The 17,818-nt window shown below is 41.2% G+C and overlaps 2 protein-coding genes across 2 annotated transcripts; both read right to left on the bottom strand.

Annotated features, from left to right (window-relative positions):
* Positions 1 to 317: 317 nt before the first annotated feature.
* Positions 318 to 10,147, bottom strand: LOC129868413 (B-cell CLL/lymphoma 7 protein family member B-A-like). Its single transcript, XM_055942376.1, has 6 exons — positions 9,796 to 10,147; positions 9,194 to 9,269; positions 9,029 to 9,128; positions 6,974 to 7,138; positions 6,744 to 6,820; positions 318 to 4,171 (listed from the first exon to the last, which is right to left on the bottom strand). Exons 1-6 carry the CDS (start codon positions 9,885 to 9,887, stop codon positions 4,082 to 4,084), a joined length of 600 nt encoding a protein of 199 aa, XP_055798351.1. The 5' UTR covers positions 9,888 to 10,147; the 3' UTR covers positions 318 to 4,081.
* Positions 10,148 to 10,537: 390 nt separating this feature from the next.
* LOC129868411 (transducin beta-like protein 2) lies at positions 10,538 to 17,796 on the bottom strand. Its single transcript, XM_055942375.1, has 7 exons — positions 17,371 to 17,796; positions 16,184 to 16,299; positions 14,008 to 14,192; positions 13,442 to 13,593; positions 13,145 to 13,271; positions 12,902 to 13,054; positions 10,538 to 12,772 (listed from the first exon to the last, which is right to left on the bottom strand). The coding sequence occupies exons 1-7, from the start codon at positions 17,498 to 17,500 to the stop codon at positions 12,313 to 12,315; spliced, it is 1,323 nt and encodes a 440-aa protein (XP_055798350.1). The 5' UTR covers positions 17,501 to 17,796; the 3' UTR covers positions 10,538 to 12,312.
* Between the last annotated feature and the right edge of the window lie 22 nt (positions 17,797 to 17,818).

Raw genomic sequence — 17,818 nt, forward strand, 5'->3', positions numbered from 1 at the left:
CTTCATGCATTACTTTGGAGTTCATCTTCTGAAAATATAATGAATGCTGTACCTGTCAATGATCAAAATGTCCATAGTTCAGTTCACACACATAGGCTTTTTATGTTTCTGATGGAGATTCATCATTTGCCAGTGTGAGTCAGTAGTCAGGCGGTTTGCCCATAGGCCTGGATGACTACAGTAGTCACAATACAGTACAGACATTTGGCTGGGCTGATCTTACTGTGCACCTCGTTGTCCTCGTCACATGGGAAACAATAGCAGGTCCTGTCCTGGAAGAATAGTGTTACTGTCTCACAGACCAACCATGTCCCATCTAACTTAACAGTGTGTTTATTTAATCAATTGTGTACAGACAGAAACATGTATCATAATCGATTTTCAGTAGTGCCACCAGTTGATGAATTCTTCATGCATATATGACATGATTAGATCTAGGGCTCTATTAAATCTGTATCGCTGAAGCAATAGAAATGTAACGGTAATTTCCGATTGAGCCGACATATGCAGTCTCCACTAATGCAGGAACATTACCTTTAAATGTAACGCTAAACTTCCACGATACGGATTTAATAGAGTCCTTACAGTACTATCCGATCTGTAAACATAGATTCATGTCACACGTCTCTCGTGACGGACAAAAACATAGCGCTCACGCAATATTTGGTTCTGGCTTGCCTAGATTACTTAATTACCCGTACATGCTTGTGTGTGTAATGTTTAAACTTTAAATAATTTAAGCACACACCAGAGCAAGGTAGACTGTCAACTGATGGAATTGGTTGTGTGCACTCTAGCGCCATCTATTGGAAAGATCCCTTTATGGCCTAGTTCACCCGATGTAGAACTGATGTACAACACTTTTCTTAAGGCATATAACACTTCAATCAAACCCATTCACTAAACCACATGGTATATGTGTATTCAAAAAGAAAATCAAAACAATAGAATCTGCAGATTTCCAAATCCATACGCCTTTATAAAATAATTTGTACTTGGAAAATTACAATAAAATACAAAGTACTCTTTACAAACTCTTCTCCAAACATCCTTCTTAAAAAATAAAATAATCCATTAGCAGAATAAGCCTACCATCCCAAATTAATCTGCAAGGTGGTCATTTAAATGTGGATACAGAAGTCATCACCTTGTTAATGCCTTAATTTTAGTGGCCCATTCAACATACTGGCATCACTTGAAATAATCATGTCTATTCAAGAGACTAACAGTACAATGAAGTAATAAGACTGAAAATTATAACTGTTACAAATTAGTAATAACTAGCGATATTGCGGGAGTTAACTTTTGTCGCCCAGTCCCAAATATTACAGCATCTCTTTCATAAATGGCAAACCACAACGCAACACACTTATCTATTTGCCAAACTTGAGTGTAATTGCTGTCGATTGTCAGAGAAAAAAATATATATTTTTGTTATATATATATACACAGTACCAGTCAAAAGTTGACACACCTACTCATTCCAGGCTTTAAAAAAATATTTACTATTTTCTACATTGTAGAATAATAGTGAAGACAAACTATGAAATAACACATATGGAATCATTTAGTAACCAAAAAAAGTGTTAAACAAATCAAAACCTAGTTTCTATTTTAGATTCTTCAAAGGAGCCACCCTTTGCCTTTGACAGCTTTGCACACGCTTGGCATTCTCTCAACCAGCTTCATGAGGTAGTCACCTGGAATGCATTTCAATTAACAAGTGTGCCTTCTTAAAAGTACATTTGTGTAATCTCTTTCCTTCTTAATGCATTTGAGCCAATCAGTTGTGTTGTGACAAGGTTGGGTTGGTATACAGAAGATAGCCCGATTTGGTAAAAGACCAAGTCCATATTAATGGAAAGAACAGCTCAAATAAGCAAGAGAGAAATGACAGTCCATCATTACTTTAAGACATAAAGGTCAGCTAATTCAGAAAATTAAGAACTTTCAAAGTTTATTCAAGTGCAGTCACATAAACCATCAAACGCTATGATGAAACTGGCTCTCATGAGGACCACCACAGGAAAGGAAGACCCAGTTACCTCTGCTGCAGAGGATAAGTTCATTAGAGTTACCTGCCTCAGAAATTGACAATTAACTACACATCAGATTGCAGCCCAAATAAATGCTTCACAGAGTTCAAGTAATAGACACATCTCAACAACTGTTCAGAGGAGACTGCCTGAATCAGGCCTTCATGGTCAAACTGCTGCAAAGAAACCATTACTAAAGGACACCAATAAGAAGAAGAGACTTCCTTGGGCCAAGAAACACGAGCAATGGACATTAGACCGGTGGAAATCTGGTTCCCAACGTGAAGCACGGAGGTGGTGTGATGGTGTGGGGTTGCTTTGTTGGTGACACTGCAATTTATTTAGAATTCAAGGCACGCTTAACCAGCATGGCTACCATAGCATTCTGTAGCGATACGCCATCCCATCTAGTTTGCGCTTAGTGGGACTATCATTTGTTTTTCAACAGGACAATGACCCAAAACACACCTCCAGGCTGTGTAAGGGCTATTTGACCAAGAAGGAGAGTGATGGAGTGCTGCATCAGATGACTTGGCCTCCACAATCACCCGACCTCTACCCAATTGAGATGGTTTGGGATGAGTTGGACCGCAGAGTGAAGGAAAAGCAACCAACAAGTGCTCAGCATATGTGGGAACTCCTTCAAGACTGTTGGAAAAGCATTCCAGGTGACTACCTCATGAAGCTGGTTGAGAGAATGCAAAGTGTGCAAAGCTTTCATCAAGGCAAAGGGTGGCTACTTTGAAGAATCTAAAATATATTTTAACTTGTTTAACACTTTTTTTTTGGTTAGTACATGATTCCATATGTGTTGTTTCATCGTTTTGATGTCTTCACTATTATTCTACAATGTAGAAAATAGTAAAAAATTAAGAAAAACCCTTGAATGGGTAGGTGTCCAAACTTTTGACGGGTACTATAAATAAATGGTTACTATTAAGTATTACAATCACTCCAAAATAACATCAAATAGTCAGTGTACATGCTAACCTGATCAATTAAATTTCCTAATTTCACTCAAGTAAAATATGACATAAAACATATCTGAGAAAGACAAGTGCTTCCTTGGGTTACTAAAGACGATAACTCAAGACAGATTTTAGACTGAAACAATCTGTGTTCATTTTACAAATGAACTTTTACTTAAATAACTGAGACAACATCTTTAGGAGTTAAATAACAAAAAAATAAGGACCTAGTAGCATCATTTAAGTAAATTCAAAAACATCACATACAGTACTTGTAATTTTTAAACATTCTACAATGTTAAACTTAGTGCGTTTGATTTGCACACCAGCGTGTCCTGGATGGACGGATATAAAACTTGATTTAGAAATCGGCAAAACCGACAAAAGATCCTGACAGCTAGCATTGAGTAAACAAGTGTCAATGGCACAATATGAAGCTGCATTCAAAATAGAGCCAATCAGACTTAAAACCTACAACACTGACCATAGCTTAATTCAACTATTACTTAATACATTTCCTGTCATTGCCTTGCAATAAATAGTTTAAGGAAAAAGTTATATTTTGTAGACAGAAAACGGTATCTCCCAAATAAATAAAAAAATAAAAAAAAGGGGCATACATGTAACCTACCGGACTGCACTACCTCGGGAGAATGGTGGTGGAGTGCTTTGGTTTTGTATTCCGCTGTTAATCCATTGAAACTAAACAGTGTCAACTAAACTACATATTCATGGGTCCTTTAAGGGAAAAACAAAATCACTTTGAAAGAGATTCAATATAAAATCATAACAAGTATGTCTGGTCTTTAAAATGTATCTATTGCAGTCATCGGAGGATAGACTTGCAGTCGTGTAACTCGCTGACTAAAAGCTAAGCAGGGCCTGGTTCAAAGCATTTTTTATTTTAAAATCAGCAAATTAGTTGGGAGTTCAATTTGTTTAAAATGTTTTGTTCAATTTATGAACCAGAAATGTCTGTCATTGAAAATGACAGACAATTTTACCAAATCAAAAAAATTTGATTCAACAAAGTGCATGAAGTGATTTGGGTCCGAGCCTGACGCTATGTGCAGTGTGTTAGCTCATCATTGAGGAGCTCTGCAGGATGGAGTTCTGCTCAGAACACACCCTCTTCAGTGGCGGAGCTCCAGAACACTCCTCTTCCTCCTGTGTGGGGAAATACAGCCAGGTTTGTTTGAATCAATGTTTTATCAGTTTTATGTATAATAAGTAGATTGTTGGACAAACTAGAAGTTTGATGTGTTGTATTAAATAGTCTTGAAAGTGCACTACTGTTCAAAAGGTTTGGGGTCACTTAGAAATGTCCTTGTTTTTGAAAGAAAAGCTACTTTTTTTGCCCATTAAAATAACATCAAATTGATCAGAAATACAGTGTAGACATTGTTAATGTTGTAAATGACTATTGTAGCTGGAAACGGCTGATTTATTTCATTTAAAAAAAAAATGAATATCTACATAGGCATAGCATCCCGGAGTCGCCTCTTCACTGTTGACGTTGAATCTGGTGTTTTGTGCATACTATTTAATCAAGCTGCCGATTGAGGACTTGTGAGACATCTGTTTCTCAAAATAGACACTAATGTACTTGTCCTCTTGCTCAGTTGAGCACCGGGGCCTCCCATCCTCTTTCTATTCTGGTTAGAGCCAGTTTTCGCTGTTCTGTGATGGAGTAGTACACGGCGCTGTATGAGATCTTCAGTTTCTTGGCAATTTCTCGCATGGAATAGCGTTTATTTCTCAGAACAAGAATAGACTGATGAGTTTCAGAAGAAAGTACTTTGTTTCTGGCCATTTTGAGCCTGTAATTTAACCCACAAATGCTGATGCTCCAGATATTCAACTAAAGAAGGCCAGTTTTATTGCTTCTTTAAATCAGAACAGTTTTCAGCTGTGCTAACATAATTGCAAAATGGTTTTCTAATGATCAATTAGCCTTGTAAAACGATAAACTTGGATTAGCTAGCACAATGTGGCATTGGAAGACAGGAGTGATGGTTGCTGATAATGGGCCTCTGTGGATATTATTATTATTTTTTTTATCAGTCGTTTCAGGCTACAATAGTCATTTACAACATTAACAATGTCTACACTGTATTTCTGATCAATTTGATGTTATTTAAAAAATGTACAGAAAAGTAGTTTCTTTCAAAAACAAGGACATTTCTAAGTGACCCCAAACTATTGAATGGTAGTGTATATTGAAGAAAAATATAAAGTGCAACGTGTAAAATGTTGGTCCCATGAGCTGAAATAAAAGATCCCAGAACTGTTCCATCCGCACAAGAAGCTTGTTCCTCTCAACTTTTGTGCACAAATGTATTTACACCCCTGTTAGAGGGCATTTCTCATTTGCCGAGATAATCCATCCACCTGACAAGTGGGGCACATCAAGAAGCTGATTAAACAGTATCATCATTGCACAGGTGCACCTTAAAAGGCCCCTCTAAAATGTGCAGTTGTCACAACACTATGCCACAGATGTCTCAAGTTGATGGAGTGTGCAATTGGCATGCTGCCTGCAGGACTGTCCATCGGAGCTGTTGCCAAATAATTGAATGTTCATTTCTCTACCATAAGCCGCCTCAAATGTCATTTTAGAGAATATGGCAGTACGTCCAACAGGCCCTACAACCGCAGACCACATGTAACCATGCCAGCCCAGGACCTCCACATCAGTCTTCTTCACCTGTTGGATGGTCTGAGACCAGCCACCTGGACAGCTGATGAAACGGTTTGCGCACACCCAAAGAATTTCTGCACAAACTGTCAGAAACCACCTCAGGGAAGAGCATCTGCGTGCTCATTTTCCTCACCAGGGTCTTGACCTGACTGCAGCTCGGCGTCGTAACCGACTTCAGTGAGCAAATGTTCACCTTCGATGGCCACTGGCATGCTGGAGAAGTGTGCTCTTCACGGATTAATCCCCGTTTCAACTGTACCGGGCAGATGGCAGACACCGTGTATGGCTTTGTGTGGGCGAGCGGTTTGCTGATGTCAACGTTATAAACAGATAACCCCACTGCCACCATGGTGCTATGGTATGAGCAGGCATAAGCTACGGAAAACAAACACAATTGCATTTTATCAATGGCAATTTGAATGCACAGAGATATCGTGACGCAATCCTGAGGCCCATTGTCGTGCCAATCATCCGCCGCCATCACCTCAAGTTTCAGCACGATAATTCACGGCCCCATGTCGCAAGGATCTGTACACAATTCCTGGAAGCTGAAAATTTCCCAATTTTTCCATGGCCTGCATACTCACCAGAAATGTCACCCATTGAGCATGTTTGGGATGCTCTGGTTCGACGTGTTCCAGTTCCCACCAATATCTAACAACTTTGCACAGCCATTGAACTGGAGTGGGATAACATTCCACAGGTCACAATCAGCAGCCTGATAAACTCTATGGGAAGGAGGTGTGTCGTGCTGCATGAGGCAAATGGTGGTCACCACAAATACTGACTGGTTTTCTGATCAACGCCCCTACCATTAAGGTATCTGTGACCAACAAACGCATATATTTATTCCCAGTCATGTGAAATCCATAGATTAGGGCTGAGTTAATTTCAATTGACTGATTTTCTTATATGAACTGTAACTCAGTAAAATCTTTGAAATTGTTGCATTTATAATTTTGTTCAGTGTAAATCGGTTGAGTGACAAAGCTGTGGTGTCGAAGTGGAATGATCATTGGGATGTTAGATGCGCTTTACCTGAGTAGTGAGGGGCAACAAGTCCTCTTTAATCAGCAACGGAGGTTCGTCAGCCAGTTCACTTGGCAATGACGGCTCTGAAGAAAAAAAAAGTCAAATAAATAAACATTCACTTAAAACCTCTTAAAGAATCTGAAGATATATTTGACATCAGAATAATTGAAAAAGATCTTCAGTTAACGTTCCCGTGTAGAGGTAAGTGTGTGTGTACATCTGTCTGTCCGTCTCACCCTCCATGATCTCCTGGCCCAGAGTCGGGGGCTGTGAGTCATCTGTGCGGAAGTCACACAGGTTCTTGGGGCTCAGAGGTTCACTAGGCTGGGGGCTAGAGTTACTGCTGCTGTCCACTTTGGGCTGGTACGCATCAGACAGAGAGCTCTGGTTACTGTTCTCATCTGGGGAGGAAGAGAGTACAGGGAATAGGAGGAAATGGAAAGAGTTCTAGGCTAGCATATGGTAAGGTCATACAGTGCATTCGGAAAGTATTCAGACCCCTTGACTTTTTCACATTTTGTTACATTACAGCCTTATTCTAAAAATGGATTTTAAAAATACTCATGAATCTACACACAATACCCCATACTGACAAAGCAAAAACATGTTTGCAAATGTATTTTTTTTTTTTTATATAAAAATAATCACATTTACATAAGTATTCAGACCCGTTACTCCTTTGGCAACGATTACAGCCATGAGTCTTCTTGGGTTTGATGCTACAAGCTTAACACACCTGTATTTGGGGCGTTTCTCCCATTCTTCTCTGCAGATCCTCTCAAGCTCTGTCGGGTTGGATGTGGAGCGTCGCTGCACAGCTATTTTCAGGTCTCTCCAGATATGTTAAATCGGGTACAAGTCCAGGCTCTGGATGGGCCACTCAAGGACATTCAGAGACTTGTCCCAAAGCCACTCCTGCATTGTCTTGGCTGTGTGCTTAGGGTCGTTGTCCTGTTGGAAGGTGAACCAGTTGGAAGGGTAGCGCTCTGTAGCAGGTTATCATCTCATATCATCTCTGTGTACTTTGCTCCATTCATCTTTTGCTCAACCCTGACAAGTCCCCCAGTCCCTGCCACTGAAAAACATCCCCATAGCATGATGCTGCCACCACCATGCTTCACCGTAGGGATGGTGCCAGGTTTCCTCCAGACGTGACGCTTGGCATTCAGGCCAAAGAATTGAATCTTGGTTTCATCACACCAGAGAATCTTGTGCCTTTTGGCAAACTCCAAGTGGCCTGTCATGAGCCTTTTACTGAGGAGTGGCTTCCGTCTGGCCACTCTACCATAAAGCCCTGATTGGTGGAGTGCTGCAGAGATGATTGTCCTTCTGGAAGGTTCTCCCATCTCCACAGAGGAACTCTGGAGCTGTCAGAGTGACCATCGGGTTCTTGATCACCTCCCTGACCAAGGCCCTTCTCCCCCGATTGCTCAGTTTGGCCTGGCGGCCAGCTCTAGGAAGAGTCTTGGTGGTTACAAACTTCTTCCATTTTAGAATGATGGAGGCCACTGTGTTCTTTGGGACCTTCAATGCTGCAGACATTTTTTGATACCATTCCCCAGATCTGTGCTTCGACACAATCCAGTCTCTGAGCTTTACGGACAATTCATTCAACCTCATGGCTTGGTTTTTGCTCTGACAAGCACTGTCAACTGTAGGACCTTATATACACAGGTGTGTGCCTTTCCAAATCATGTCCAATCAATTGAATTAACACAGGTGGACTCCAATCAAGGAAAGGAAAGGGGGATACCTAGTCAGTTGTACAACTGAATGCATTCAACTAAAATATGTCTTCCACATTTAACCCAACCCCTCTGAATCAGAGAGCTGTGGGGTGCTGCATTAAATCGACATCCACGGCGCCCGGGGAACAGCTGGTTAACTGCCTTGTTCAGGGGCAGAACAGATGTTTACCTTGTCAGCTTGGGGATTCGATCCAGCAACCTTTCAGTTACTGGCCCAACGCTCTAACCACTACCCCAGTAGAAACATCAAGGCTGATCAATGGAAACAAGATGCACTTGAGCTCAATTTCGAGTCTCATAGCAAAGGGTCTGAATACTTATGTAAATAAGGTATCTGTTTTTATTTGTAAGAAATTTGCAAAAATTTCAAAAAAACTGTTTTTGCTTTGTCACAATGAGGGTATTGTGTGTAGATTGATGAGGGGGAAAGAATTTAACTAATTTTAGAATAAGGCTGTAACGTACCAAATGTGGAAAAAGTGAAGGGGGTGGAATACTTTCCGAATGCACTGTATGTCACTCAAAACGGTTCTCCATCCTCACCAAAATCCAGATGACTTGAATGTGTGTTTTCTGAGGCTGGATCTGTGGAGAAGATATTCAGCTCCCTGACTGCTCCAGCCGGGACCACCTTACTCTTCTCCTACAAGAAGACAAAGCATTAAACTGACATTGCTACTTAGGTTGTTAAATAAGAAAATAACTTACTTCTTTTGTATCCACCACTGGTACCCATTTGAATATCCTCAAAGATGTGTCTCCGACAGTGACCCATTTCTTCTCCCTGTAGAAAACAATGAGTGCGCTCCTTTACATTCAGATAGTTCAAGGGTCAAGTGCACCCATTGAGGTTGAAATGGAAAATGGTAAAGGTTAGGCTAGGAACGTCCCAACGATCCCGGATTGCACAAACAGTTTACATATCCCTTCCATAGATTGGAATTATACCAATGAATGCAATGCTATTAGTGGAAGCTGCTACTAATAAGCGAGGATACCTCACTGGCTATGGTTGAATAGTATCTTATTGATTACTACACGACAGTCACTGCATAGTTCGCTTGCTAGCCTGTCTGTCCATTCCCCAATTATAAGCAAGCTAACTAACTAGCTTTACGCAAGTGTACTTTTGGGTCCCGCCTCTTGTTGAAAAGCCCCTTGTCTCGAGGGAGAAAGCTTCACAGTGATAATCATTGGCTGTGCTCTCGGTCTTTCACTGTCATTCTGTCTCAAACCACGCCTCCATGTCGCTGAACTTTCTGTATCGGCAATCTTTTATGATCTTTCACACAAATAATAATTGTACTTACCATCTTCTGACCCTCTCAATGGCCGCCATCACCTTCTTCATGTCATCTTTAGCGCGGCTTCGTGTCTCAGCGCGAACCGAGCGTCCAGACATCTTTATGCTTGGTTTTAGTTTTATTTGCCTCTGACAGACTGTTTAGCTTTAGCTAGCTCTCCGTCCTGCCCACCGAATCTCGCGAGCTTTCGGTACCCATTCCTTCTTGTTCTCACAGAACGCCCTCACTAAATGTGTATGTGTTTACATGAAGAAACCATCTGGAGCCACTTGTTACATTGCATTTACACTGGCATCATTAAAGCCGTGCCTAGACTTGACAGTTCATGCAGCTTTCTTGTTCTTATCCTGGAATTCCGATCACGTCATGCGTCTACACCTACATTTAAATGTATCTGCCGTGTCTCTCCAATAGAAAACGTTTGTTTCTCCTTGCTCCCTCAGGACAACAGACGTGCTTTATTTCAAAGGGATATTGTGTCTATTCCTTATGTCACAACTTACTGGAATACATTTGTCAATAATATCTGTTTGGAAAAAGTCTGGTTATTACCACACAAATACCTGCTAGTTAACAAGTTCAAAGAGGTCTCTTTCAAAATGATCCATAAGTATTACCCTGTGAATCATTACCTGAAGAAACTCAAAAAAAGACATTAACATTACCTGTACTTTTTGTGTTGAGCATCCAGAAACAGTTTTGTATTTATTTTGGCATTGTCTACATGTAAAGAAATTATGACAAGATATTTATAGTTTTATAATTGTTATATTCTTGATGACCTTTGTTTATTATGGGAGAATGTGCTGCTCGGTTTCCTTAACTGTAATAAGGATAGAGGAAAAACTATTTTACCTCATGAATGTAATTGTGCTAATGGAACATTTTCATATTCATAAATGTACATTCACAAATAAAAAAACACTTCCATGTTTTCTATGAGGAATTCTAGCAGTACATTAATACCATTTTAAATTACTGGTGTTTCTGCAATAAAAAAATAAACCATACATAAAAATAAAATAAAATAGTAATAGGTTTTTTTTATCATTAAAACCAGGAACGTTTTTCCTCACCATTGATATTTCCTATCCTCTCGCTGCCAAAAAAAAACGTTTTATGGAGAGCTGTAGGCAAATAGCTGAAGTCGTCGCCCACTGTATGCGCTTTAGGTAGCCTGATTGCATCCAGAGTGAAGAGAAACCCTGACCACACAATGCATCCCTGACCACCAGTAGTTGGTTACTGCCATCAAGTTGTTGTTGTGTTATCAGATTTAGGTGCTTCCACCGTTTGCAAAATGCATACTGTCATTTGAATATGTTGCAGGCAAAAGGGAATCGCGACACAATGTGGGCACAGTAGATTTTTTTAAACAATTTAACTAGGCAAGTCAATTAAGAACAAATTCTTATTTACAATGACAGCCTACCCCGGCCAAACCCTAACCTGGACGACGCTGGGCCAATTGTGTGCCGCCCTATGGGACTCCCAATCACAGCCGGTTGTGATACAGCCTGGAATCGAACCAGGGTCTGTAGTGACACCTCTAACCCTGAGATACAGTGCCTAAGACCGCTACACCTATGTAGACGCATAATGCGTTCGGTATTCCTTCAGAACACAAAAGCTGCTAGAACTGTCAAGCCTAGACACAGAATGTACAAAACATTAGGAACACTTTCTTAATATTGAGTTGCACACCTTTTTCCCTCAATAACCTAAATTTATCGGGCATGGACTACAAGGTGTCGAAAGCGTTCCACAGGGATGCTTCCCACAGTTGTCAAGCTGGCTGGATGTACTTTGGGTGGTGGACCATTCTTTATACACATGAAAAACTGTTGACCGCGAAAAACCCAGCAGGATTGCAGTTCTTGACACACTCAAACTGGTGCGCCTGGTACCTACTACCATACCCCATTCAAAGGCACTTCAATCTTTTGTCTTGCCCATTCACCCTCTGAATGGCACACATACACAATCCATGTCTCAATTGTCTCAAGGCTTAAAAATTATTCTTTAACCTGTCTCTTCCCCTTCATCTACACTAATTGAAGTGGATTTAACATGCGATATCATTGGGATCATAGCATTCACCTGGATAGGATGTCATGGAAATTATTGTTAGTTTAGTATGTCTTGTGTTTTTACAGAGGAACTGTAGAAACACAAGGCACCCCAGCTGAACTCTGGTCCTATTATACAACAAATGTTTGTGTTGCCAAAGCAAAGCAAGCTCTTCTATAGTAGTAGGATTACTGGTCCAAGAAGACAGAGAACATAGTATTCCTGACTTCGAGGAAGGCAGAGCATTCACAAAACAGAGACATATTTCTATAGAAACATATCATGATTAATTTATTAAAACCAGCATGCAAATGCCACATCCCTGACAGGAGTCGAATTGCATGCCATTCTATGGAGGCAGTGTGTGAGAGAAGGGGAGGAAGAGAGAGATCGAAATAGTGTTCTACACAGCCAGCCTGGTGGGGGGGGGGGGGGGGGGGGGGCTTTAGTTCTTTAATCCTTGGGTGCTGTGAGCACAGTGTCCAGCGCACTCTGCGCCTCCTGTATCTGCTGTTTTAGCCTTTGTTTCATGCCCTCGTTCTGGGCCTTCTTCAGCATGGCCTGCATGTCCTGGATGGCCGCGCGGTAGCCCGGCGCATTGTGGAACACACGTACCGCCCGGTCCCCGCTGCACACCAGGTAGCGACTGTTGATGTCAAACCTCAGATCAGTGATCTCCTCACTGTGGACTCCGTGGAACTCCTCCTCCAGCTGACCCGTGGAGGTGCTGTACATGGCCACGCTGCAGCTGTTGGAGATGGCCACCACCCGGGCGTCCGGCGACAGGGCCACACGGCTTCCCTCTGATGACTGGCAAGGCACTGACTTCAGTAGGTAGGGGTCCTGTTGCTTCTTGTACTCCACATCCGTGTCCCACAGTCGCCATGTGCCGTCCTTGGACACAGTGGCCATTCTGGGGGAAACGAAAGACGGTTTCACATACCTCAATGGGGGAAATCTTCCTTATAAATGTTATCATAATGTCATCCATGGAAATCAACCATCAATGTTTTGATAGGATACCACACAATGCATGCCTTACCTGCGTGAGTCATTAGAGAACGCAAAGGAGTGGACTCCAGCTGAATGGCCCTTTAGGTCGAAGGCGCGGGCCACTTCTTTGAACTCGCCACCCTTCCCGAAGCACACCTCCCACACCTTCACATCAGGAGTGAAGCCACAGGAGGCAACAAACCTGAAGACAGAAAACCATCCAGAAATGATCTACCTGAGAGTACTATTACATTAGCTATAAAACCCGCACAGACACGTTTAGGGTACTGACCTGCCACATGGTGAGATGGCAGCGTAGGAGTTGGTCATCTGGTTGGTGATAATAGAGGCCAGTACCTCTCCTTTCAGGTCCCAGATGAGGATGTTGGTGTCAGTGGAGGCACTCATGATGAACTTGCCTGGAACACAGAAAACAAGGGAGACAGATGAGATTTTAGACTGGAACAAGGGTCTCTTTCATAAATTCTAACAGTCATTCATCAGTCAATAATCATAGAAATGAGCATATCACACATTCACATCTTCCTGCCTTTTAGTCATTCAGTCTGAATACATTTAGCAGTCATACCCGTCTCTGCGATGCCGATGTTGATGACATTGGTCTTGTGTTTCTGAGGGAAGTCTTCAGGGGCAGCTTTGAAATTGAAGCTACCATCATCCTTCTTGGTCATCTTGAAGATGCGAATAGTATCTCCGTTAGCCAGCCAAGTAATGAAGGCCCTGCATACCAAGACAGAGTGAAAATAAGTATAGAAAGACAAGAGGTTCTCTATCCATCCAGCCATCCATCTACAGTGCATTCGTAAAGTATTCAGACCCTTTGATTTTTTCCCACATTTTGTTACGTTGCACCTGAGCTCAATTTCGTGTCTCATCGCAAAAGGTCTGAATACTTATGTAAATAAGGTATTTCTGTTTTTTATTTAATACATTTGCAAACGTTTCTAAAAACCTATTTTTGCTTTGTCATTATGGAGTATTGTGTGTATATTGATGAGGGAAAAAAACATTTAATCCCTTTTATATTAAGGCTGTAACGTAACAAAATGTGGGAAAAAATCAAGGGGTCTGAATACTTTCCGAATGTACTGTATCTATACCCTTTGTTCTGGACATGCATGGGTGTATGTGTACTTTGAGTCCGGGCTGAAGCGGACCAGCGTGGCGTGGTCCAGCTCTACGTTGGCCCTCAGACATTTATGGTCTCTGTCCAGGAAGTCCTTGGTGCTCCATATCCTGACAGTGCGGTCGTCAGCACAAGTAGCTAGGTACTTCCCGTTGCTGCTGAAGTCCAGGGACGTCACATTGCCACTGTGACTCTGGGGAGAAAGACAGAGACGAGTCAGCCAAGCTGTTGTCGAATTTCCCCTACACTGACTGCTAGTCCTTTCATCCAACCACCATTCACCTGTCCAATCCCCCTCCAGCAGAGGCGGGACTTCAGCCAATCCACCAGGTTAAACACTCACACCTGTCACTAATCAATGTGCAGACCAAACTTTACAGTTTGCAGAAGTGTCTTTTGCAATACCTTTCGTGTTTTTGGATGCATTTATGATAAGTTTGTTCTTATTTCTTGATTAATATTTTAATTTGATTGGAGAACATTTACTGTTATTATTTCCCTTCCTTGTTTTTCCAGTTAATCATCTCCAACCATTGTGAATGAGTGGGAATCAGCCTTTTAAACTGTAACCTCCACCTCTGTGCTTTAAAAGATACCACCATGATAGCCCCAACTAAAACCAGTAACCTAAACTCAGATCAGTTTTTACACCATCGATGATCAAGCTTCAGATAATTCTGTAACCTCGTCACACACCACTGTCATTACATAATTTTACCATTATTTAACTTGGCAAGTTTGTAAATAAGAATTTGTTCTTAACTATGACGGCCTAATAAAAGGCCTCCTGCGGGGACGGGGGCTGGGATAAAAAATATAGAACAAAAACACACATCGCAACAAGAGAGACAATACAACACTACATAAAGAGAGACCTAAGACAACATAGCATGGCAGCAACATGACAACATAGCATGGTAGCAACACAACAACAACAACATGGTAGCAATACAACATGGCAGCAGCACAAAACATGGTACAAACATTATTGGGCACAGACAACAGCACAAAAGGGAAAGAAGGTAGAGACAACAATACATCACAAAAAAGCAGCCACAACTGTCAGAGTGTCCATGATTGAGTCTTTGAATGAAGAGATTGAGATAAAACTGTCCAGTTTGAGTGTTTGTTGCAGCTCGTTCCAGTTGCTAGCTGCAGCGAACTGAAAAGACGAGTGGCCCAGGGATGTGTGTGCGTTGGGGACCTTTAACAGAATGTGACTGGCAGAACGGGTGTTGTATGTGGAGGATGAGGGCTGCAGTAGACATCTCAGATAGGGGGGAGTGAGGCCTAAGAGGGTTTTAAGCATCAACCTGTGGGTCTTGCGACGGGTATAGAGATGACCAGTTTACAGAAGAGTATAGAGTGCAGTGATGTGTCCTATAAGAAGCATTGGTGGCAAATCTGATGCCCGAATGGTAAAGAACATCTAGCCGCTCGAGAGCACCCTTACCTGCCGATCTATAAATTAAGTCTTTATAATCTAGCATGGGTAGGATGGTCATCTGAATCAGGGTTAGTTTAGCAGCTGGGGTGAAAGAGGAGTGATTACGATAGAGGAAACCAAGTCTAGATTTAACTTTCGCCTGCAGCTTTGATATGTGCTGAGAGAAGGACAGTGTACCATCTAGCCATACTCCCAAGTACTTGTGCCTTATTGGTGCAGCTTATCATACATTAAACAACTGGCTTGTGGGCTGGTTCTTGGAATGTATATAAACTTCTTAGTGACCCTTGGCTATGACATCATTCACTCTAGTAAATGGCAGAGTATGCCTAAATATGTCCAGAGGAAAAGGTGAAGCGAGAGGATTACTCTGCCCAAAATCTGTCCGCGTGAGATAAGCAGACCAAGTTGGGATTTTTTTGTATGGAGGACTATGAGAGAGTGTTGAATTGCGTGAGGCTCATTTGACTGAAGAGAGGTTTTGTAATGTTTATAGGCTTTTACAAAATGTACTGATATAAGTGGATACATGTGGCATTCTGGCAACTTTGAAAAAAACTGTTGTTCACACGTGTATCTGCCCTCATTGGCTAGAATGGTCCCACCTGATCTCGCCTCCCATCTTTGAGGACATGCATTTCCATTGTTAGAGCGGTCACTCAACTATCTTGTCAATATAATATATAATCTTTGATATGGCGTAACATGGGTTTCACAGTATGTGGAGCATGGCCCACCTTCAAGGAGGAAGCCAGGAGAGGATGGCTGAAGGTTTGCTGCTGGGCTTTCTCCTTGCGAGGACGCTGTTGTTTCTGTTTCTTGGCAGTGGAAGCCTTCACTGCACTTTCCTCTGCTGCAAGGGATGAATTGGCATCTCGTTACACAAGACGTTCAATATGACACTTTCTAGTAACTTCCATTATCAAAATGTTCAAACTTCTGGTTGCTTTCTCCTCTGGAAACGGTAAATGTTTTGAATCAACATCTTACAATTCTGTAACAAAACAATATTTTGGTCTATTAAATTGCTAGACGGGCAAAAACGGCAGCCATATTGGTCTAAGAGAAATCCGGTGTAATTGGAATTAATGGTAGAGTCATAATCCTTATTTTACTAATGCAGGAAAATAAAAGGCGTTTGATATCAGAAATTGTGTAATATAATTATTGTCAATCTAAAATAGTCAGATAATTATAAATACAGTTTATAAGGGGTTTATACAAATGTTCTGTACAAATAGCCTCTAAAATATATGTAAACAGACAATAAATGTCTACATTTTTGTTTCCTTGGAAAGCTTTGAGTGATATGATACAATATTGGTATTTGTTGCATTTACAACATGTCTAAGTCTTATCATCAAATGATTTCAGTCAGTCTATGGTGCAGGATTGACTGCATTGTTTGAATGGAATGTTGGCATATTGGCAGTTAATTAGAAAAATTATAAAACTGGCTGCCTAGTTAGCTAACAAACAGTGCAGATACATTCTTTAAATTCATTATTTTACACAATATCTTATCACAGAACTGGCAAACCATAGTTGACCAACTCCCTGACCCAGAGAAGTATGAATTAGAATTCTAATTAATTTAATAAAGTAATTTAATTTAATACGATCTCTATGGACTGACCATTATCCCATCATAAGAAGATTAATGTCCCTTCTAGTATTCTAATTCTATGGCTTTGGTCACCATTTAATTCAATCTTTCTTCCAGCAACAAGTTTATGGCTGGCTTCGGGACATGTAGAGAATTTTGACCTGGTGCCAATACTTATAAATTAATATATCTATTCTAACTATCCACTGGCTTATATTACATTGTGTAACTTGCACCTGTTTGACTCAGCTAGCTAACGTTAGTACAATAGCAATCCATAGCAACAAGACATGCAAACAAGCAAGAGGAGCAACTTACCAACTGAGTCCTCTTCTTTCTGCTCTAGTTGATCACTTATTTCTCCTTTCTGCTTTCCCACAGCGATTGCGACCAAAATTATCAGCATTCCTATTAATACGGTCAAGGCAGTAAGAGCAGCAAACTCCATCTTTGCACAGTTTGTGTCACGTTAGCACTGGCTAAAATTATAGCTAACTGAAGCTAGCTAGCAAACTCTGAGAGGCTAGCCTGGGTAACGTTAGCTACTTGCTTTGCTCAGCTAGCAATATCGGTGTATTTAAATAAATAATGTTGTAGTTATTAACTGTATGACATCCAAAAACGACTACTCTAACTTGCTTTACAAATGCATAAACATTCGTCTTCATTCAGTTTCTGAAGTCAGTAGCAGAGCACGGTCAAAGACAGTACAGTATGAAACTGTCTCACGGTCGTAGGCACTTTGAGTTTTAACGTAAATCGATAC

The sequence above is a fragment of the Salvelinus fontinalis genome, chromosome 13 (assembly GCF_029448725.1).
Source record: "Salvelinus fontinalis isolate EN_2023a chromosome 13, ASM2944872v1, whole genome shotgun sequence".
Classification (NCBI taxonomy): Eukaryota; Metazoa; Chordata; class Actinopteri; order Salmoniformes; family Salmonidae; genus Salvelinus; species Salvelinus fontinalis.